This window comes from Centruroides vittatus, unplaced genomic scaffold, assembly GCF_030686945.1.
Source record: "Centruroides vittatus isolate TY-2023 unplaced genomic scaffold, ASM3068694v2 contig_1159, whole genome shotgun sequence".
Classification (NCBI taxonomy): domain Eukaryota; kingdom Metazoa; phylum Arthropoda; class Arachnida; order Scorpiones; family Buthidae; genus Centruroides; species Centruroides vittatus.
The window spans coordinates 126,157-148,873 of NW_027120745.1; the positions used below are offsets into that span (position 1 = coordinate 126,157).

Below are 22,717 nucleotides of genomic sequence, written 5' to 3' on the forward strand. Positions count from 1 at the left end.
GAGTATGGTCAAATTAATCTTATATATAAAATTGTCGTGTCACAATTTTTGTTACCGTACTCCTCCGAAACGGCTTTACCGATTTTTACCAAATTTCATATGCATATTCAGTAGGTCTGAGAATCGGCTACTATCTATTTTTCATACCCCTACACCATTTCCCCCCTTTCAAAAATATATTTATATATGGATTAAGGCTTTTATGTCCAACAGATGGCGCTAACTTCCGACGACCTAAGTTTGCTTTTCTGTGAGAATGGACTGAAGCAGATCATTTTCTATCTATCTATATAAATAAAATATAACGTTTGTTTGTTCCTACCGATTCCTTTGAAATTTTGACACAACGTTGCATTCGAATACGCACGTGTTTTTATATAATATACATGTCGAAATTCCCCCCAGTGGGGGGAGATGGACAGGATTAAGGCTTACCGTGAAGAACTCGGCTTCTATTATACTATTTTACATGCGGTTTTTTTTGCGTTTTTAATTGCGTTTTAATAGGTTACGTCAACAGAATATACACTAAAAAGGGATTTTTCGATATTCCCCAGCGGGAAAAGTGACGGAATTGAGGCTTACTGTGAAGAACTCGGCTTTTATTATACTATTTTAGATGCGTTTTTGATTGCGTTTTAATAGGGTACGTCAAGAGAATGTACACTAAGAAGGGATTTTTTGAAATTCCCCCCACGGGGGAAGTGTTATACATTTATAATAGATACATTTTGAGCCACAGCAACGCATGGCCGGGTCAGCTAGTTTGATATATAAATACAAAACAAATTACAATGAGAGTGAATAACTATCAGCCATTTCTTTAAAATCAGATAACAATTGCATGATGAATATTCATTATGATGAACTTTAAACATTTATCTGATTGAAAATCTTTGGTATTACCAAATGTATTTAAGGAAAGGAAAATCATTTTATTACAAAGTAGATTAATTATATCATAATTTATTAATAAAAACAAAAACAAGGAACAAGTACAAGTATTCCTGGCATTTCACATTTTATTAAAGCAGCATATCGAGTGTTTACATTTAAAAAGAAAACTAGCAGGGGCAACAGTTTTAAGGAGACAGTTAGGGAATCTGGTAATTTTCAGTTACTTAAATTTTATATCCTAGTATAACAACAAAAGCTCTAAAATAATATTTAACAAAATTAAACCTTTCTATTAAAAGGAGTAATTCATCTAAAGTTAAAATAGTGTGTGGCACCATCTGTTAACAGATTTTATTAAAAAATAATTTTTATATTATTTATTATTGTAAAAAGGGAAGAAGCTTAATTTTGAGGATACAGATGGCATTTGCAATATTTTTAAAATCTCAAGTAAAATTTTCATTAAGTCTGATCCCACTCCAGATACGACACCTGACCCTATCTCTCTCTCAATTTGTGCCCTTTAACCATACATAAAAAGAATCCTGCCAAGTTCAAAATTTTTGATTCCTCTAGTCCCGATATATAATGCAAAATAGATTGTGCTTGCTGACAATTTAATTAAATAAGGAACAGATATAATTTAGAAAATCATATTTAAAACGATACAAACTCATAAAATGGAAGAATTGTTCTGTAATAGGGAATTAAATTTTATATGACACTCGTTCATAAAATGCTTTATATCTTCAAATTGTACCATAAGCATTATAGAAAATAAATTTTCAACATATTTTCTTATATTAAATCATTAAAGGAACCTCTTAATTTAAAAGTAAGTCAAGCAACTAACTTTTTGAAAATTTAATAAAATAAAATATATACACACTATTCAGATACAATAGTTTTAACATTTTTCAAATTATTATATTAAAAAAATAAAAAATCGAAAGAGTATCAATATTTAACTACCAAATAGTAGTAAAATATTGATTTATTAGAGGAAAAAACTAGAAGACTAGGCCATTGTTCCATTCGTGGAAGATTATTAGCGAACGTCGACGGCCATTTTATTGTCGGGATTGTATTAATTATAAGTAGTTAACATACAAAAATATAGTTTATCGATGAATATACTGGGTGGCCCAAAATTCAGTTAACAGTATTTTGTAATTCTTCTGCAAAAACTATCCGATCTCTTTTGAATAATAAAACTGTTTACCGATTTTCGGGTCACCCGTAGAGAATATACAACGAAACTTGATAGAGAAATTTCGTACGATTATCAAGATTTAGAAGAAGAAAAAATTTCATCCGGGATTTCCGTTGCGGTTCCAACACGATTTGTGTCAAAGAAGTCATCAAAGGTAAGCCGTAGTACACGTAAAATCCTCGCTAGCAGATAATTTCATAGAGTATTTCGACGACGAATGTTTTAGACATGTTATTTGTACAATAACCCAGTTAGAATTAAGTGGAAAAAGATACGTTTGAATCGACTCACCAGAAACCGCGAAAATATTCACCACTAGAGTTTTGTTAAATTTTCTATAAATTACGTAACGGTGGACGGTTACACTCCGTAGTCGTAGAGGCTAATTGTTTTCGAATCTCTATGCATGCTAAATCTGGACATTTTCACCGGTTCCTTCTTTTGGCGGCTGAAAAAAAATATTTTTATTTATTCTCTATTTGTCTTTCACGAGTATTCGATTACCGAATTTTATAAATTAGACGCTTAATTTTCTAAAAATATTCACCGTGAAAGGGAAACGTACGGCAAGTTTCTCGATTTCTACGATATACAGTAAAAAGGCGTCGTATGCAAAACGCCAGTGTATAAAGTATACAGGTTATCCACAAGTCGCCACAGAAGGTTTATGTATTTTTCCGTATGTGATGCCATTAAGATAATTGTATAGTTCTGTAGTTCTTGCAGTGAGAATATAATAGATTTTGAAATTACTAATAGATAATGCCCACTTTATAATTTAATATATTACAATTACTAACAAAGAATATTCTCAATCGTTTTTACACAAATTTAAATTTTTCTCAATCTTTTAAAACTGATAAATACTTTTCTTAATTTATTTTTTTGTTTCTGAATAATAATTGGCTTCTGTAATTTTACTAATATTCCGCCATTATCAGCTATCAGGAAATATTTGTATCGCCGTTTAATTCATAAAATAGTCCAAAACATTCACAGAATATCCGAAAATTTTGCATTAGACTTAATTTATTCTTCAACGAACACAGTCGTTTTCACCAATTAGTACTATAAAATCGTGGAATAACGGTTATCTTTGAATATCTTATTAAAAGTAGGGCCCATGATTACCAAGCTTAATTGTAGGGGTTTTGACTCTCAATTATTTTTCAAGAGGTAAAGTAGGTGAAATTCTAATTGATACTGTCACAAAACATTAAATACAGGAACATGGCCGGCGTTATTCACATTTAATAAATATAAAATAGAAATACGACTTCACAAAGTTGGGACCTTGTCTTGTCTTTTACTTCCGCCGTTCCGGCCATGTTCCTGTATTTAATGATTTACTTAAAATGTGATAAATTAACTGTGGCGATAACACCAGAGGACGCTTTTTACCTGTTTTACATTCTTTTACGGAGGCAGTAGCCTCAAAAGAAAGGTCGTCTCCGAGAGACTGTGAACTTTAAAGGACTGCTGATGGTGTGAACGGCGGAAGTAAAAGACAAGACAAGGTCCCAACTTTGTGAAGTCGTATTTCTATTTTATATTTATTAAATGTCACAAAACATTTGTTTTTAAGATAAATGTAAAGCCATCACAAACCCTATCTGCAAGTAATCATTTTGTATGACCTTTATGTCTTATGATAGCAAAGTTATTTATCTAGCTGGATGTACAGTGCATGCATGGTTGGTTACCCATTCTCTACTTATTTTTTCATGACGGAAATGAATGTAACTAGAACAGTTGGATACTTGGACAATTTCGATGCATCGCGTTTTCGTGTACATCGCATAAGCTTCAAACCACTTATAAAAAAACATTCTGGCCATATTGTGTAGTGGTTGGCTGCCATAATCTACCCGAACCGGTTAAGGCAAGTCGCAATGAAAAACTAACATCGCAGACCTACACTAACGACTTGCGGTATCTTAATGTCTGCCAAGACATACGTCCTCGTGTGGCAGAATTCAGAAACACGTTCTGGAAACTTGTGGATACGGTAGAATTTTACTGACGAATTCGTATTCAATCTTACGCTGAGATGAGCGTGTCTCGGGTAGGATCCGAACTCGTCCCTCGTGTTCTAATCCTATCCGAACCGGATATACCGAAAAGCTCGTACAGCTGGATAAACGCCCTTGGCTCGGCTTGTTTATCCCGCTGTACGAAAACTTCTTTAACCAGCAATGCGCCCATTGTTCCAGACACGCAATGCTAACGGAAACGATCGTTTTCCAAATAGAAACCTCGACAAAAGTGGAATAAAATTACTTTTTACTAATTGCATAGGTAAAAATTAATTTGTAATTGCTTATAAATTCCCGAAATTTCTCAATTCCTCCAGTGTACGAGTTAATTGGCAATCTCAAAATGGCTATATATATAATGGAAAAAATTTGAAAATTATTCAATAATTATAAGGATTTAGCCTGGAAAATCAAGTTTTTTAGGATATTGTAATTTATTACACGAAATATTATATTTGGGATTAACTGCCTTATGCTAAATCTATACGCAAATATCCGTAAGAGGCGTACGAATATTTTGAAGTACTCGCACGTATTTTAAATGATTAACTTTGCGACTTTCAAATAAAAAATGCAATAAACTTACTTCGTGCACGGAAATTGGCAAACTTTGGCATCTTTGCCAAATTGTTCGCCTTCTTCCAAGGTTTCCGGTAAATTTTCGTTGAGAGTTTCTGGCAGGAACAGAGTACAGATACCGCCGGATACAGACAACACTCCTAAGATGATAACAGGTAAAGCCTTTCCGTATAACGCCCCCTGCAAGACAACAGAACCGCATTAATCTCCAAGGCAAACTACACCAAAATATATAAAGAATCGTTGGATACCAGGTAGAGTATGTATGGTGCGGTTATCGCTCCTATACTGCCCACTAAAGAGGCGGTAGCCAGGGCTAAAGTGCGAAGAACTGTAGGAAACAACTCGCTTCCAAAACAATAGATGGTGGAATAGGAACCGGTTATGCACAATTTTCCGATGTTGGCCAAGATGACAATGGTCCAAATGTAATCTGCAAAGAAAAAGCTTGATGGAACCGAACATTTTAGATTGGTGTTCGAGAGAAATTGGAATTACCTCCGGGAACGAAACCCGCACAGACGCAAGCCAACCCCCCTACTACCATATCTGTCAAGATAACGGTTCGTCTACCGTATCTGTCCATGGCCCACCAAGATATCAGGACACCCGGAAGCTCTACCAAACCGGAAATGGTGACGGACAGATAATCGTTAATGCTGAACATGGTGGCTCCCAAGAGAAGACCCACGTAAACGATGGCATTTACCAACCACCCGTAGGAGATGATGAAGAACTTCTTTCTTATATTGGGGTACTTGATCATTTGTAAGATGATTAACTTCTTATCCGGTTTTTTATCCTCTTGATGATTGATACCCTTCGACGTCTAAATACGATGACATAATTTATCTTAAAATTTTTTATTGTTTTATGGCTTAAGGAGGAATCTGTGGGCTTTACCATGAGGTTCCTCAGGAAGTTGGGTTCGATCTTCTTCTTGTTGATTTTTGCCATTTTCTGGACGATGACTTCGGCTTCATCGATTCGATTCTGTGTCATGAGCCATCTTGGCGATTCTGGAACGAAACTAAGAAGAATTTCATTCTTAAGATTTGATGTAAAAAAAAAAAAAAAGTTGTAAGAAGTTATTCCGGGTGACGACTTACTACCAAATGATGAAGAAGAGTATCAGAGGGAAGGAAGTTAGTAACGATAATATAAACCAATTGCGTGAAAGGTATGCCAACAAACACATGAAAGATATGGACACTGGAAACATGGTGCATATGAACATCCCCGATACGGATCTTTTTTGTGGACTCATCATCTCCATAGCTGTAAATATAGAAATAATTAATTTTTATCACCTTTAAACTCAAATTCCCTAATCGCCTTAACTGAATTATTAATATAATAGCCTCGTATAATATATTATTACTAACATACAAACCTCGATGTGGTGACTTTCCAAATGGTGCCCTATCGTAAAAGCGCCAACGAATTATTTATACGGAAGATCCATGCCACATAAATATTAAATAAAAACGATAAATGCTGGCGCTAAAATCAAAATCTGACTGTACTTTTTAAGATGACAGATCATATTAATTATATATTAAATTATATTTTAGATCTATTAAAATGCAAACTTTCTAATTTGTACTGTGATTTTTTAATGTATTATTATTATTATGGCGAAATAGTGGCTCGCGAGCCGCATACGGCTCTTCTAGACCTTTATTGCTGCTTCCACATACTTATGAAAGTTACTTTTTATAAACTTGGTAAGTACTAACTACACGTATAAAATATTTTTGTAAGTTTTTTATTACTAGTGTAATATACACAGGGATTGTGAGTGTAACTGGCAAATTAACCCCGAATAGGCAACCGAAAGCTTAGTATACATTCATAAAGTCGAGATTTCAATGATTTTTGAAAGTTTTGAATGCGAGAACAACACTTGACTGCACAGAACTTGCATTAGAGTATAATAGAAACTGCACATAACTTGCAATGTACAGACTCAGACATTATAACTTTACATAAAAGGAAGAGCATTTACATTGCCCTCAGTCACTGTTCGAAGGTTATTTTTGAGGAAATTGAAACAATTGAATTTCGTCTCTTCCATTATTTTCTCATTCAAAACAAATACAGTAACATTTAACATGGTTTCAAAACATGGTTTTCAAAATGTCCTATTATCTCATCTTGTATGAGATAATAGGACATTTTGCAGTAATAGCGTTAAATTCGTATAAGGCTCGCGCTGACGTAAACCTAATGAACTTAAGCACGGACAAGGAATAAGCTTCTATTCAATTGCAGGTTACAGATACACATCTACAATATCGGATCAGAAAATCTTTTGAATGGAAACAATGTGCCTTAAAAGTTTTTAAATTACAGCTATGCAGTAATGAATTCGGGTGTGGCCCACCCCTAAAATTTTCGTTAAATTGTAAAACTAATTGTAGATATTAAAAATTGCAAGGGCCCAGCTACCGCCGAAATACTTGACGTATGGATTTTAATGTTTATCCATGTAAATTGCAATTCGTTGTCGATTTTAAGAGAGATTTTTCCACTTACCCCGTTATAATTAAGATAGATAATTATTATTTTTACGTCACCACAAGCCATATATGACTGGCGACTAATTACAGAACGATTCCGTAGCCGTAGTTCTGGGTTTTATCACGAGATGCCGCTAGTGTCGTGACGTTCAGGTAGTACTGTACGGTGCGCTTGGAATTTTTTGTCGATATTTTAGCTTTAAAACCATACTTTATCATCGATAATTGGTTTTGAAGTAACTCTGCTACGTTGCTAAGAAATCGTTATGGAGATTATCGCAATAACAACAAGTAATTTCTGATATATCCAATGCAATAAGCACTTCTCAAAAGGAAATCTTACTAACAAGCACGCAAGATTAGAACATAGCAAATCCCGGTGGAGGAAAAGCCTATATTCTGTGGAGAGACTTCACGTTCCGAAGGATTTTCTACTTCCCTTCGATTACGAGAACATTTGGAAAAAGTACTGTACCCGCACATGGGCTTGCCTGCGAAATTGTGAAACTGGAATTCAAAAATACGAAGGGTAAGTAAATTCTGTTCCGAAATTTTAAAAATGCTGTATGTAATTAATGTATCTTAAAATAATTGTTTTCGTGAATATTAACAGCTCATTCAGTAGTAAATAAAAATATTATGTACTGTATTTGACAGATTTCTACGAATAGAAAGCCATAGAGGAGTCGAGAACCGACTAAAAAATCATGGAATTTATAAATTGTACTCGTGGGATCACGACTACGCTCAATTCAGAAATGTACCTACAAAAAGAAAACATTCAGTAACAGATTGTGTATATAAAAATGTTGCAATAAATCTTTTTTCTCGGCTAACATTCAAATAAATCATTGCAGATCTGTTAAAGGAGGCTGCAGAAAGTTCGCTAATATTTTACTGACGATGATAATTTGTTGATGGATTTAAACTACCGATTCAAAAGACTCCACTCAAATTACGTAGGATACACTTAACTCTTGGTATTGGCCAGGGTTAGGTTTTTTAAAAATCTGGTGAAAACCAAATAAGGATGCCCGTGGAGAAAACTGAGTTTGGTTTTGTGGAACATTTCAAAGATAAACGTTAATTGTAAAATAAAATATTGCAAATTTTCTAATATAAAACGTTTAAATTATTTCTAAAAAACAATGAATAATTTTATTAAATAATACAAAAATTTTGAGTAAAAGAGTGAAAATTCAACAGGAAAACCTTGAGTTTAAAAGAATTTAAGAAGGAAAGTTTACAACAATAATGAACAGTAGTCGTTTTTTAAAGCTACAATATAAACATTGAATATTAGACAACAGACAATTTTGCCGTTCGAGAAACGAACGGTAGCAAATTTTGTTTGTAATAAATTAATTCTGACTGTGGTGTATTTACACCGATTGCGTTCCGTCACGTAATTCGGTGACGTCACAACCGACCGTAAATTAGAATAAATGCTTGTCCAGCTTCTTGACGTCACGAAGTAGCGACTTCTCGTGGTAAAGAACAGAACTACGGCTACGGAATCGTTCCGTAATTAGCCACCAGTTATATATGGCTTGTGCCGACGTGAATTTTTACGACGATGATAACTGTTGCAGGCAATTTCTATGGCGATTCGAAAGTAACGATGAGGAGAAGTTATTGTTTGTGTGTAATGTTTTCTCTAATTTCGATTTTATTTAAATTATTAAAGAAAATCACCTTAAAAATAGAGCTTATCGTCATCGTATCGTCGCATCAAATATCAACATTAAACACGTGATGATCAATGATGGACACGTAACATTGCATCATTGATAAGAAATGGCTTGGCATTAATGTAAACTCTTCATTTTTCTTATTAAAACGTTCACTAATAAAATATTTCATACCGAATTTATTTGAATGAATATTTTAGTTACAAAACTTTGAATATTTACGATATCGGACTAAGGTGATGTGTTTGCGGACGAATTTCAGATAAACTCTTATCATCAAGATTTTAATGGCGACGTGTTATTAACGATGGCTAACTGTCAAAGAATTTAATTTATGAAAAATAATTATTAAATGTCAAATTTAGATACCAGTTTAAAGACATTTGCACTAAAATTTCTCTAATTAATAGTAAATAATAAGAATTGAATTTATTACATTAATTTTTGATGTATTTTATATTAAAACTTTTCTGGAAAAATTGTGAAATATTAATAATATTGGTGAAATAGCGAAGGAACTAAGACTAAGGCTTTTAACCCAGGCCTGAAAATACTCGAGAAATGCTTTAATACAATGGGACTTGAAAAATTCGATCTCCAAGAGGTCCGATACCAGGCCTTTCACGGGTGACGTAGAATCAAAAATGGCTACGAATGAAGTCGAGAAAGGTTCAACGATAGCGTGGAGGTCTTTTTGAACTGGAATTTCGAGTGTTGGATTCAAAATTACACCATCAAAATACGTACTGTACATAATATTAACGGGTAAGGTGCAGTATTTATAAATTTATCGTAAAATCTTTATGAAATGTGCTGGAAATTACGTGCGAAACGAAGAAAGTATGGCTCCCAATTTCTAGTCTTTAGAACAATTCCTGGCGAATTAGATTTCAATACCCACACTGTGACGTCAAGAATTAAGGGCCTTTTGGTAGTTATATCTAGAATAAATTCGTTAGGAATTGACGTAAGGGGATGTGGATTATTGGCGATGTTTGATTGGAACCGGTCGAAACCAATTTTCAAGTTTTTCCTCATAAACATTCGATCAAGGTTAACTTTGTTAATCTTAGATGGGAGCGAATAGGTCATTTCGCTTCATTCATCTGTCACCCGCGTTTAACTCTTAATCATTTATCAGTCAGCACGAAATATAACTATTTAAGCATACTGATGTCCAGTGTCGACAGGTTATTAGAACAGTTCGCGCTGATTGCATCACCACCCTCATCACTACGTGGACTAAAATATTAAAATACTCACCCAAAATGAAAGGAATTTGGAAAATGACAATGCTAGTAGTGCCTATAAATGCCCTATAAACAATATATGCCGTGTAATTAGGAGGGAAGGCAGACAGAATGCCGGCCACGATGTTCAGGAAGAGCAGCACGTAGAAGGTTGGTTTCCTGCCATAACTAAAGAAAATAGAGCTACTTCAGTATTTAAATATCTTTAAAATAAAATTTTAACCATTAAAATGACTTACATGTTCCCTAAATTGCCGAAAATGATGCTACCTACGATGGTCCCAAAGAAGTAACTGGATTCTGCAAGTGATTGAAGCCATCTGTCTTCGCATACGACATCCATCTTCGTTAAGAAAAACAGAATTTACCAAATTTATAATTCGATTCTAGTAAGGTAAACTGCATAACATGAAATGAATACTCCGCAATTTATAAAATTATAGAATACGCGTAAGGTTCCGGGTTCGATTTCACCTTACTCCAACTCAAAATATATGTAACAATCGACTAAAAATGTACGAAAATCACAATAGTAAGTGAATATTCTTAAAATTTAAAGTTATCTTATATACATTTTATGCAAAATGAGAACAATTATTTGGTATGGTAAACAATATTGTTTACAATTAATTGAATTAATCATCGTTAATTACATAATTAGCCTAGTATTATACAAAGATAAGTGTACAAAACACGCACGTGTCAGTAATAATTATGTCATACCTAACGAATTAGGTTAAAGTTCAGAGGTTCGAGATCGATAATCGGAGTTTATTTTAATGGTTCGAATTGTCCTTTTTACGAGTCTTTAAAATTATGAGGTGTCGAGCGATGTTTAGTCTTTAATAACACGGGATTCCTGTAATTCGTAAAGACCTTTATGTTGTTACACTCCGTTTTACTCAAATTTTTTCTCTTAATTAATTCTGCTGGTAAATATTTACGTTTTAATTGCTTAAAATCGATGATGTAATAGTTATTTTCATAAATTTAAGTATAAATAAAGATTTTAAAACAGTTTTCAGAAGGTTATCTTTGATAATTATCTTCTGGTTTATCATCTCTGTTTATTATTATAACGATGAACTGGACGGTAAATTTGGACTTTTCTGCATGTAAACGGGTATAAGGCGCCCTGTTACTGGATGCGAAATAAGTGAGAACCTGTAAATAGGCGGGAATTTTAATACTACAATTTAAAAAATTACATAAAAATCCTCAGAGTACACCTAATTACTTTCGGGATTTGGCAAAATTACGGAGTAATAGCTTATCAAAGTAGCCCGAAGTCCGTTAACCGATATTTACAATTTTTGAAGCTTAAAGAGCGTTTAAAAGTATACCTCGGTTAACCGACTCTTAGGCTACTCGTATACTTGAAAAGATAATCGAAACAGAGGGACTTACATCGGTAACCAAGGTACTCTCGTAGACGGATCTGTCGTAATTCCAGCCGTTCTTGCAAGGTACCCGAGGGACGTCCACGTCAGAGGGGACACCCTCCAGCAGGATTCGAGTGTAATTGTAGTCGTACATGGCACACTGACTGTACATTTCGACGCCATCTCTGGTCTCGAGCGGTATGCTGATGTTCTTAATTACGTCTTGGGGAAAGTGTCCCTCCAGTTCCGGAATTCGGCACCAGTGATCGGGGGTGGCGGAAACGAAGGCCACGCTAAGGTAAGTAAAGCAGCAAGGTATGTTGGCCACGGGAGCCAACAGACCCAACAGTAATATTTGGTACTTGCCGTAAGAGCCGACGTGGGGCAGCACCTCGTCGAACTCCATACTTTATAATCCGTATTGACACGGCCGCAATTGGCCGTTCGATTTTAAATATGGCCCGACACGTGATCGAAGTCTGCCTACTTCCTCATTGGTTCCAATATCGTAAGAAAGGATGCTTCCAAGTTACAAGGGACGTTGGACGCATTTCCGAACCACAAACGATTATTATGAGGTTTTTAAAATACGCTTAATCGGCTCCGATTCCTGCTCGACATCGTCTTTACAAACTACATCCTGAATTTATCTAACCTTCCTAGTGTTTCCGTTGAGGATAATGTAAAGTAGTCGTCGTTTATTACACGCGCCGGTGAATTTACGTCACGGGAAATTCGACAAAGCATCCGAGATTAACGACTACTTGAACAGAGGACGTAACTTATTGAAAATACACCAAATCTACACCTAAAAAAAACATATATTTAAAGCGTGGAGACGAGTGTTACGTCACACCTAAATAATCTACTTATTGATTCCATTAACGCGGCGTAAATTAATGCAAACTGGAACTACTTAGGGCTGCATAAAAGGAAACGGGTGAGGTCGAAGAGCGGTCTAAAGGTTTCTTACACAATTTTTATTATCAAATCGTTTATAAATATTTTGTCGGTCGAGTTAGAGATCAAGAGAACATTTTTGCTTATTTGCTAACTTGTTGCGCTTCTAAAGCAATAAATATAAGTAAAAATCCACTACTTTATTGTTATATGCGATAGTAAGAACCATAAATATGACTTTTTAAGTATTTAATTTAAGCTAATTCTTTAGCGAAACCGAAGCAATCTTTGTTAGAGATCTAAATTTTTTCTTTGAAATCGTGAAGACACACGCCGTTCTTCCGCCGATCTTCTTGGCGTTTCCTTTAATTAAACGGTTTTTAAAATTACAATAGGAAACGGCGCGTAAGTCCGCGGCCGGATAAATCAAAAAGCACTTACTTAGTCCAGGGACAACTCAGAAATTTGACATCTTTGCCGAAATTCTCGCCTTCCTCGATGGTCTGTGGCAAGTGGGAATTTAAAGTTTCGGGTAGAAACAAGATGGAAAGGCCTCCGGCTGCAGATATGGCACCCATTACGATGACGGGAATGGCACGACCGTACGACTCCGACTGCAAACAGAAAACCCGTTGCGTGTACTGCGACAGATTGAAGAGAGGAGCGAAGATCCTCGGATACCCACCAGAGTCAGCAGATGAGGAGCCAGAATCAGACCGATGCTGGAGATAAAACAGGCAGTGGCTAGCGCTATGCTTCTTAAAACAGTAGGGAAGAGCTCGCATCCGTAGACGTAGATGACCGCGAACGAACCGGTGATGCAGAACTTCCCGATGTTAGAGAGGGTAACTGTTACCCAGATAAAATCTGCAAACACGTCGAATATATATATCAGGAAGCGAACAAGACGTATTAACGAAAACACTAGAATTAGAAAAAGCCTGGTTTAATTAGCATACGCGGCATTTTACAATTAAATGGGACGTTTCCCATACAAAGTCTCCACCTGGTTCGACGGACTAGGTGTTGCGTTACCTTATTTCCATCCGGAAATCCTTACCACTTGGCACTGCCAGGATGTGGCCGAAACGCGTGTAAAAAGCAGGCTCTTAATGGCGGACAGCTCGAATTGAAAATCTGTTTAATGTCTACGATTTTGTACGGCAAAGGGTTTTATTTAGTCTAATATTTATCGGAAAGATTCGTTCTTAAGCATTGACTGGCGTTGTTCGAGGTCGACGCTCTTCTATTAGGTGTTTTGATCACGCTTCGATACAACGTTCTTCTATTTAGAACCGCGCTGTATCGAAGTTTGATCAAAGTACAGTAGAGAGTCGAAAATCGGAATCAATTGGGGACTGGGAGTGTTCAGATTAGTCATTTGTTCCCATTACCGACTTTGTACGAAAAAATATAATAACCTGTCCGATGTTCAAATTTTTCTCCGTTGCGTGTCGCTTCGCGTTGAATTTTCGTCGATTTTAAGCCTAACGAAAATTTTTATAATAATAATCGAGGCTATCGTATCGTTAAAAATTATTTCTGCATTTTGTACAAACAAAATAAATATATTGAAGAATATAAAAACATGAAAATTATACTTTAGAAGTAAATTTAGTATCAAAAACGTTCGATTCAGCACGACACGGTCCGACTGAAAATCGTTCCGATTACCGGCGTTCCGATTAACGACTCTCTACTGTAGCTTTGTTATAATTAACAAGAGGATTTCGATATATTATTATTTATTTAAAATTTTTACAGTTAAAATATACTTAAAATATACTTGGGATATAATTATTATAAAACTACGCAGAATTATGTAAGAATTCTTGAAATATTTATTCCAAATTACTAAATTACGGATTATATCGCAATTTTTATTTTTTAAATATATAATTACGATTAATAGTCCAATTACGTTGGGGCATTGACGATGCTCTACGGTAGTAATTACACAGAAAAATTATCAATTCGTTGCAATTACCATTAATTCCACTCATTACGAAATCCCGTGGTGGATAAGGTGAATTATTCCGAATGCGCAAAGGTCGTGACCCTGACCTGTGGGGTTGTTTCTCGTTAACGGTTTGGCCCTTCGTCTTTTAAGACGAGAGCGGATTTTTGAACAATTACGAATTCCGATAAATTAGGCATTTTACCATGTTATGTATTTTTGCTGCCTAGAATCAAAGTAAGAAGAAAATCAGCCCCTTGGTTTACTTTGCCTTAAAGTTTAATTTGTTTGCATTGATCCAAAAGGTTCTTAACAGATGCTACTGTCGTCACAATAAAAAGTCTCGCGTACAATTTGTATGCAAATTTGCAGAATTTTATGTAATTCCTCGTAACCGTAGCGGTAAAATTAACGTAACGACATAAATTTATCGAAATGAAAATCGAGTACATTTGCATTACGACCTTCATTCCGTCACTACGGTCATAATAGTAACTAAATGTAACGAATTAATGTGCGCTTTGTTTTAACGAAATCTAACAATAGAACAAAATTGAATAATTTCTGCACAAACTTTTTCTCCTCGTATTAAAAGAATGCCTAAAAACGTAACGCTAAGACGATGTGCAATGAGGCTACCAGATATAGACAATTTTACCTATCCGCCATATTGAATGCAAAATGGCGCTAGTAGCAGACTTGTGAGTGGTGCTTCAACGACAATATGTTCAGCTCCCAATTACCCTTCGAGGAACGAGAAAGGTTTTGGAATGCTCGGGTTTCCAGGCGACAAACAGGGAAGAAAGCAATGGCTTATGAATTGCCACAGACAAATGCACTAGACACTTGTACGAAGTAAGTTTTGCCATTTATTTTTAAAACTCGTTGACTCACCATAAATTCTAATTAGAATTTACACAAATTTTTACTTTAGATACGCGATTTGATGGTAGAATATGGCCCGTGAAACGTGTTATACTCGTGCCGACGGTAGAAAACTTCATTTGTAATATTGCAAACCTCCAAAAATGTTTTACATTTCAAACACAAGTTACACAGCAGACAGTGATAGGTATTTAGTTGATTTGGGGATTCATCTGACGTCTATATTTATAATACAGTGAGTAAATATAGGTTTCAAAACGTAAGACGTATAAATTTCGAATATTAAGACACTACTATAAGAAAGTAATTTTACTCCTCCAGCGGAAACGCTAATATTTCATCCTTGACACGATACAAGTACAATAGCGCATCTTCAGGAAATGCTAATTGACAAACGACAATTACAAGGTAGAGAACAATACGAGTTATCTTCCGAGGAGAAAATAAACACAGAAAAACCTCGATCTAACGGACTAATTCGGGGGCGAGGGACGGCCGTTAAATCGAGGTTTTACTGTATTTTAATTCTGACGCACCACAACGTAACAAATACCGTAACTAATTACAATTCGTTGCGCGGCACTTCTCGACCTTTCATTTTTCATTAAAATCACTATTTTCAACGAAAGATAAGCTTAATGAATGAGAAGTGCATTTTCTTCGGTAGAAGAAGACACTTGTCGGGCATCATTTTTTATTGAAAGATCAACTAATCTTAGCTCCTCTTAACGCGCCAGGCAACCCCTTCGCGGGTCGGATCAGTCCGAATTGGACCAAATTAAGGTACTATATAGTCCAATCATTACTTTAGGCTAATTTTTCAAATTTCTTGCGCGTTGTAATGCATAAATTCCTAGTTGACTGCACACTTCACAGAAAGAGTCCGAAAATAATTTCGAACGAAAGACAATTTGGCTCGACATTTTCTCTGAATTTCAAGAATTTTGTCATTTCTAATGAGAACATGCATTCGAAAGAGTATAATATGTTTAGTACCGTGTTTCTTACGTACATTTCGATTAATAAACGAAGTGATTTCTATTACCAAAAGAACTGCCATGTGATTTATAATGCACACATTTATAATGGTCGTTAAGGCTATAATTAGTTAAGCGCAACCTCTCCAAAAAAAAAAAAAAAAAAAGAACTTTGGAAAATAGATCTCACCTGCTGGTACAAAAGCTGTACACATGCATGCTAAACCACCAATAACCATGGTTAAGCAAATGACCCAACATCTTCCTAACCGCTCCATTGCGAACCAAGATATCAGAAGTCCAGGTATCTCTACTAATCCCGAAATTGCAAAGCCCAAATAATCGTTGACTCCTAGGAGGGTGGCTCCCAAAGAGAGGCCCGTGTACACGATTGAATTGACGATCCACCCGAAACTGACGATTAAAAATTTCTTGCGAATATTTGGGTACCTTAATAGATCGAATATGGAAGGATCGGGTGTCTTGTCTTCTACCAACACTCCTTTCTTCTCCTGAAATAACCCGCCTTTTAAACTTCCTTCCCGAGATCCTCATAATATCTACAAACAGCAACTAACCATAATGGATTTCAGAAAATCCGGTGCAATATTTTTCTCGTTGGCCTTCGATATCTTCTGAACGATTACTTCGGCTTCGTTGATTCTGTTGCAACTCAGCAGCCATCTTGGAGATTCGGGCAGAAACCTGAAAAATTTCACGAATTATAAATTAAAATTTAGATATTTGCGTCGTAAACACGGCGCACGTTCTATCGAATTAAACAACTTACCACCAATACGAAAGCAACGAAACGAAAGGGAACGAGCAGATGACGGATAAATAAAACCAATCTTTGACAGAGTATGCTAGACCAGCTAACAAAACCATTGCTAAAGAGAAAATAATGCACAGTACCATCCCGCTTTGAGCTCTTTTGCCAGGGCTGATCAGTTCTAAAACTGATAAACAAGGACTGCGTTACGGAACAGAACAACAACTTTCACTTTCCATTAATGCTTACCCATGATGAAGGGAAGTTGAAACAAAGAAGGGTAGCAGGTGCCAATCATGAATCTGTAGACTATGTAGAAAGTGTAATTGGGGGGAAAACAGGCCAGAATTCCGAATATTAAATGAATGATTAACATGGCAAAGAAGGCCGGTCGTCTTCCGTATCTGTAACAAAATCGATTTTCTCATAAATTTAAGTATAAATGATGATAAATTTCTTTACCACTAATTTTAATTCTAATGCAAAATTTCTGCGCGATTCACGATATTTCCGAAATACCAAGCATTTTACGTTGAGATGGCCGATTTTTTTTTTTCCATTAATGGAAGCATAAAATCTGCATCTAGCGATCAGTAGTCCTTTCTATTAAGACGTGAAGGATAGCACATTTCACAATTGTAACAATTATATGCCTACCTATATATTCACATTTTCATTCGAAGTTCACTAATATTGATGAAAATATTGAAATTGTTTCGAACATTCTCTGAAGTCCTAATCCGTACGGAAACCAATCATTTTTGTCTTTTTATGCAGATTTGCCATCAAATGCCCGAAGGTGTTCTGTGTTGTCGTACATTACGTGGTGCTACAACTTTGTTCGAGTATGAAAAGCCTATTTGCATTATGTAACGCTTGCATCTCCTCACTCTAATGCTTTAAGTTTATATTTGAATTTGTAATTCTGCACTTCAAAATGTATTTATTGTATGCATTGTTGGACCGAACGGACGAACCCGGGATCAAGCAATAAGCGCACGTCTTAGCAATATTTTTCAGTAGCATAAATAGGGGAGTAAAAAAATTACCCTTATTAAACTTCTTTGTTACGACGTTTGTTATATTCTATTTAATATACTGTATACACACGATTTAAAATGTAGTGACATACAGTATATTCAAATAAATAAACCCCATTTCGTATCTTATTAGAAAACTTACGGATAAATTTCATTTCGTAATTTTCCTTAACAAGAATTTATACCGTATAATAGAATATAGTTAATTAGTCATAACAAACGACAACCACGCGTTATTGTATTAATTTCAAGGATATATTAATTAATTTTCACCAGCCTCGAACTGTATTTGGACCGAGTACCTTATTTTTAAATAAAATAACCGTGAAACCACCCGTTGAAATACCGCATTACGATCAAGTTCGTGTTGATGAATCGTAATATTTCTAAGTTACCTTAGAGAAAAACATTTAAAATTGCGTAAGCAACGATTGATGCCATACGTTTGTACGAGCGAGAGCCGTTAACAAAGGTGTGTCTCGTTGCTGGAAAACCTTTTATTCGCGTGTGACATTGATTTATCATCCTTAACAATCGGGCTGAATAAACAAGCACCGCTTTTAGTATGCCGAAAAGACCATCGTATTATCTTGCGGCATAAACTGAAAAACAGATCAAACCATTCGAGAAAATTTCTGAGGATTCGGGTTCGAGTCCGGCAATCCAGTCCTATCGGGCCATCAAAAACCGGCGAAGAATCCTGCATGCACGAAAAATATTTAAACGTTACTGGTTATTTTAGGAAAGCCAACAAAAATTACCCATTAATGGGCAAGTTTAATGCGCAATCGTACTTTTTGCCATTAATTGTATTCGTAATGTAGAAAATGTAAAGAATTGTTTACGTTGTAAAATAAATTTGAGTAAAGAATACCTTTTTCGACTTCTGGATGTGGAAAATTGTTTCCGGCCGTCTACTCGGATTCACGTGATCTTTCTACGACCTCAATTTTTTGGGGATAAGCATCATTTTTATATTTGTTACTATTTTACACGCCTTCCTCGCGTGCGATGATTTGTTTATATTATTTATAGACTTAATTTTATTGGTTTATTTCGGAGAATAAATACGTCTGCGAATAATAAGATTATCATCATTTTAAATTAAAGGGGTAATCACTTACTTGTCACCAAGGTAACCGAAAGTTAGACTTCCTCCCAAACTTCCGACGTAAAACATGGAATTGGCGAACGATGTCATCCATCGGTAGTCGCATACTATGTCCATCTAGTGATGCAAAATCGAACTTTATTTACTACAAAATCAATTTTTTTGATTAAGTTTAGACGTATAGAAATCGTTAAAAGGGCATAAAAATGCCAGTAAATTGTATTTCAAAAATTTAAAAATTATCTCAATATTTTTAAATACAAAAACGGAAAATTGCATCGTTGTCGTCTTTAAATTTGTTAATTTCATTAATTAACTTCAAAAATTGTAATGTTTTCTTTCCTAATCTGGGTTCGATTACGATCAATATTCTTTGGCACAAAGAAAAATTAACGAAATTAAAATCTGGGTAGAAATCATCATCAAACTTTACCACTCACCGCGCGGATTCTGTATCGTTGATGTCCGAGTTTGCATGAAATGCTTAAAACGCTAAGGTTACTTTTTTCGGTACTTACTTAGACGCGCTAAACTTATGTATGTAGGCCTACATATATAAGTTCAGGCCTCGTACTGTACGTAAACATCAAGGTTTAGCCCCGTATTTAGACACGGGTCAAAATACAGCAAAACTTTTATATGTAAATGCCAAGATTAGCGCTCAAAGTACTAACAAAGAAACGAATTGTATTGTGACTCCAAACTTTGAAACCAGACCAGGGGCCGTATTCTGGTCTCTCGTCTCTCACAAGCTAGTCGCTGATTGGCTAATCATTTGGATTATCCAATCAGCGACCGGCTTGTGAGAGACGAGAGACGGTAACTAGAATATGGCCCCAGTTCTGTTTAATAGAGAATTGAATGCCGATTCTAAAAATGCCCTTAATTATCTCAACACCCCACAATTTTCGAACTATTGGCAGTTAAAGTTGACGGTGCATGCAAGAAAAAACAGGAAAAAAAAAACCTGCCTACTCACGCACATCTTTAATAGCAAAGTGATTAAGGCAGTTGCTTCTGTTGGCAGGGCTTCCAGAATCGGTCTGTAATATATTTCTTTTAAATGTGTATGCTAGAGACTATTGTCCGTTTGGAATACATTCCTAATGCTGTCTTCACTCTCGCAGCTAGCCAAGCTGCGACAGAGGAAATGCCGAGGGGAAGCATTATTATTTTTTTCTTGCAGGCATCGTCAACTTTAACTGCCAATATCTCGAAAACTAAAGAGGTATTGAAGTAATCGATGACACTTTTGGAATTGGCACTCAATTGCCTATTAAATTAAATTCTGTTTTCAAAATTTCAAAGTCTAAACTTTCTAAGTTTAGATATTGCAATGCTCGATATCGACGAAGGAAATCGGGAAATTTAAATATCCCTTAAAATGTTTATAAAACAACACGAACTGCATTAAAACTGATTACGTTAAGAGGATATATTTTTTAAAAAAATCATTAAAAAGTCGAGTTGACGAGCGAGGTCGTCTCTTGTTAGTCAGTCTTCATCTTTAAAATATGTGCGAACATTTAAAATACCGTAATTAGGAATGATTTAGACACAAAGACAATTTAATGCCAACTAATACGGAGGATACAAGTTAATTAAATTTCCTGCAAAGCCTGTGAAGCCCGGTCTAATCAGGAAACTAATGTTCTGAATGAATATAATGAACAAAAGAGAGATCGGTTCGTTTGTTTTTTGTATAGAAAAATCTTCTTCCCCAATTGTGTAAATTAAAACCAATTTGTATTAACTTCAAACAACTAATTAATTTGCATATTTGCAGTGTCACGATGGCGCAATTATCGATTTTTTGCGGTACAATTACCTCGATTTTTGCGTTTATAAATTAATTTATACTTAAATTATTCTTTCTAAATGGCCCAATTTAGTGATTAATCTGAGACATTCTTACGAGTAAGAAGTAATCATTGTTCGATTGTGTTTGCGTCCTTGAAAATCGACGTGTTGCATCACAGAAAACCTTTTGTTTTCTTTGTCCATTAACCTATATTGTATCTATATCGTTGCTTTCTGTATTAAAGAAGTCTATAGCCTCATAAATAAGAAAACTGCCATCTAAACAACTACTCGCAGTCGAATGGATTTTCGAGTATCTAAATTAAACCGGATAGTCTACACAATGCCCACTTCTTAACGGAAATTTACGAGTCCAAATTGTCCCTAGTGCTTTTTTAAAATACAGTTTTCTGCTAATTTCTATCTCTTTTGGTGTAACCGAGTTAACCTTTAAAGTTTCTTAAGTCTATATCACTAAATTTTAACGCTTTTGTGGTAACTTTGCTCCGTTGTCATGGAAATAGGGGAATCGGAGGATTTTAACCAGGTTTAACGCTTTAAAATTTAATAACTTACCTCTGTAAGGTAAGGTACGATGGTACAAAGATCTATCGTAGTTCCATCCATATTTACAATCGGTTTCTGCCCAATCTTCCTTAATCGGGGTGTATCCGTTAGCAATATCTTCGATTAATTGCGTATAGTTAACGTCGTACATCTTACATTTACTGTGTTTCCATTTTCCGTCCTTCAGCTCTAGAGGAATGCTGACGTTTTTGATAAACTGCAAACTTAAGTTTTGCTCTTCGAGTTCTGGCACTCGGCACCAGTGATCGGGTACCGCCGATATGAACACGATATTGAAGACAGAAAAGGCAGCGGGTATGTTGGCCGGTATGGCCAGAACGCAAAACATCAGTTTCTGATAGAATCCATAATCGCCGATGTGGGGCAACACGTCATCAAAATCCATAACATCCGTATAGTGTATTGTGCGAGAGCTGTCGGTCGAATGTCAGCTAACTAACACTTCCTTTTGTGACGTCTGACCGGGAAACCAGTTTCAGACAAGAGAAACGACACCATCGTTTTGCTCCTCCTGATTTGTCGATTTATTTGCTGCACCTGTACAAAATGTTCCAATGTACATTTCGGTTTAAGCAAGCCTCCGATGTTGATTAGCACGAGTGCAAATTAGGTGTCTACAGCTTATTTGCATAAATGGGAGGTTAATTTTGCAGAACACCAGTTAATCCCAAATTTGTCCATTTGCATCAAATGATAATTCTCGATTTCGGCAGTACATTTCGGGACCTTCTACCACGCTATCTCGATGGATCGGATCTCGTAATCGTGTCTGGCCACATCAATTTGGTTGTGCCCGGCGTTAATTATTTGCAATAACTCTAAATAACTGTTAGCACATATAATTGACCGAGTAACAGTTGCATAGTACTTTGTCAGTAGGCGTGTCAAAATATTAAAATTAATTTCTTTGACGAGAACTTAATTAAAAGAAACCAAAAGTTGTACGAGCAAACGAGTGCCCATAGGACTTTCATGTAAATGGCAGTTATTTTATCGTTAACGAAATCTGGCGCCAGACCGACGAAAACGTTACATCCTTTTAATTTAATTTCAAGTTACTATTTTATTGCGAGTAATTAAATTTCCATTAATTGGGCCTAAGTTAACTGGCATTCTC

General features: G+C 35.5%; 1 protein-coding gene across 1 annotated transcript; it reads right to left on the minus strand.

Annotated features, from left to right (window-relative positions):
* Nucleotides 1-2,419: 2,419 nt before the first annotated feature.
* LOC136980024 (uncharacterized) lies at nucleotides 2,420-22,257 on the minus strand. Its single transcript, XM_067276079.1, has 18 exons — nucleotides 21,589-22,257; nucleotides 20,192-20,268; nucleotides 19,226-19,329; nucleotides 17,311-17,465; nucleotides 17,080-17,248; nucleotides 16,868-16,994; nucleotides 16,480-16,801; nucleotides 13,156-13,337; nucleotides 12,912-13,084; nucleotides 11,596-11,980; nucleotides 10,428-10,531; nucleotides 10,202-10,356; nucleotides 5,835-6,003; nucleotides 5,629-5,755; nucleotides 5,224-5,554; nucleotides 4,977-5,158; nucleotides 4,733-4,905; nucleotides 2,420-2,558 (listed from the first exon to the last, which is right to left on the minus strand). Exons 1-18 carry the CDS (start codon nucleotides 21,983-21,985, stop codon nucleotides 2,471-2,473), a joined length of 3,420 nt encoding a protein of 1,139 aa, XP_067132180.1. The 5' UTR covers nucleotides 21,986-22,257; the 3' UTR covers nucleotides 2,420-2,470.
* Nucleotides 22,258-22,717: the final 460 nt, after the last annotated feature.

Bases quoted from the DNA above. Each gene is read 5' to 3' on its own strand.
- LOC136980024 (XM_067276079.1), bottom strand. From the start codon at position 21,985: ATGGATTTTGATGACGTGTTGCCCCACATCGGCGATTATGGATTCTAT. The intron at 17,249-17,310 runs GTAAGCATTAAT...CTTGTTTATCAG, and splicing joins TCAACTTCCCTTCATCATGG to TTTTAGAACTGATCAGCCCT. The intron at 10,357-10,427 runs GTAAGTCATTTT...TATTTTCTTTAG, and splicing joins TTCGGCAATTTAGGGAACAT to TTATGGCAGGAAACCAACCT.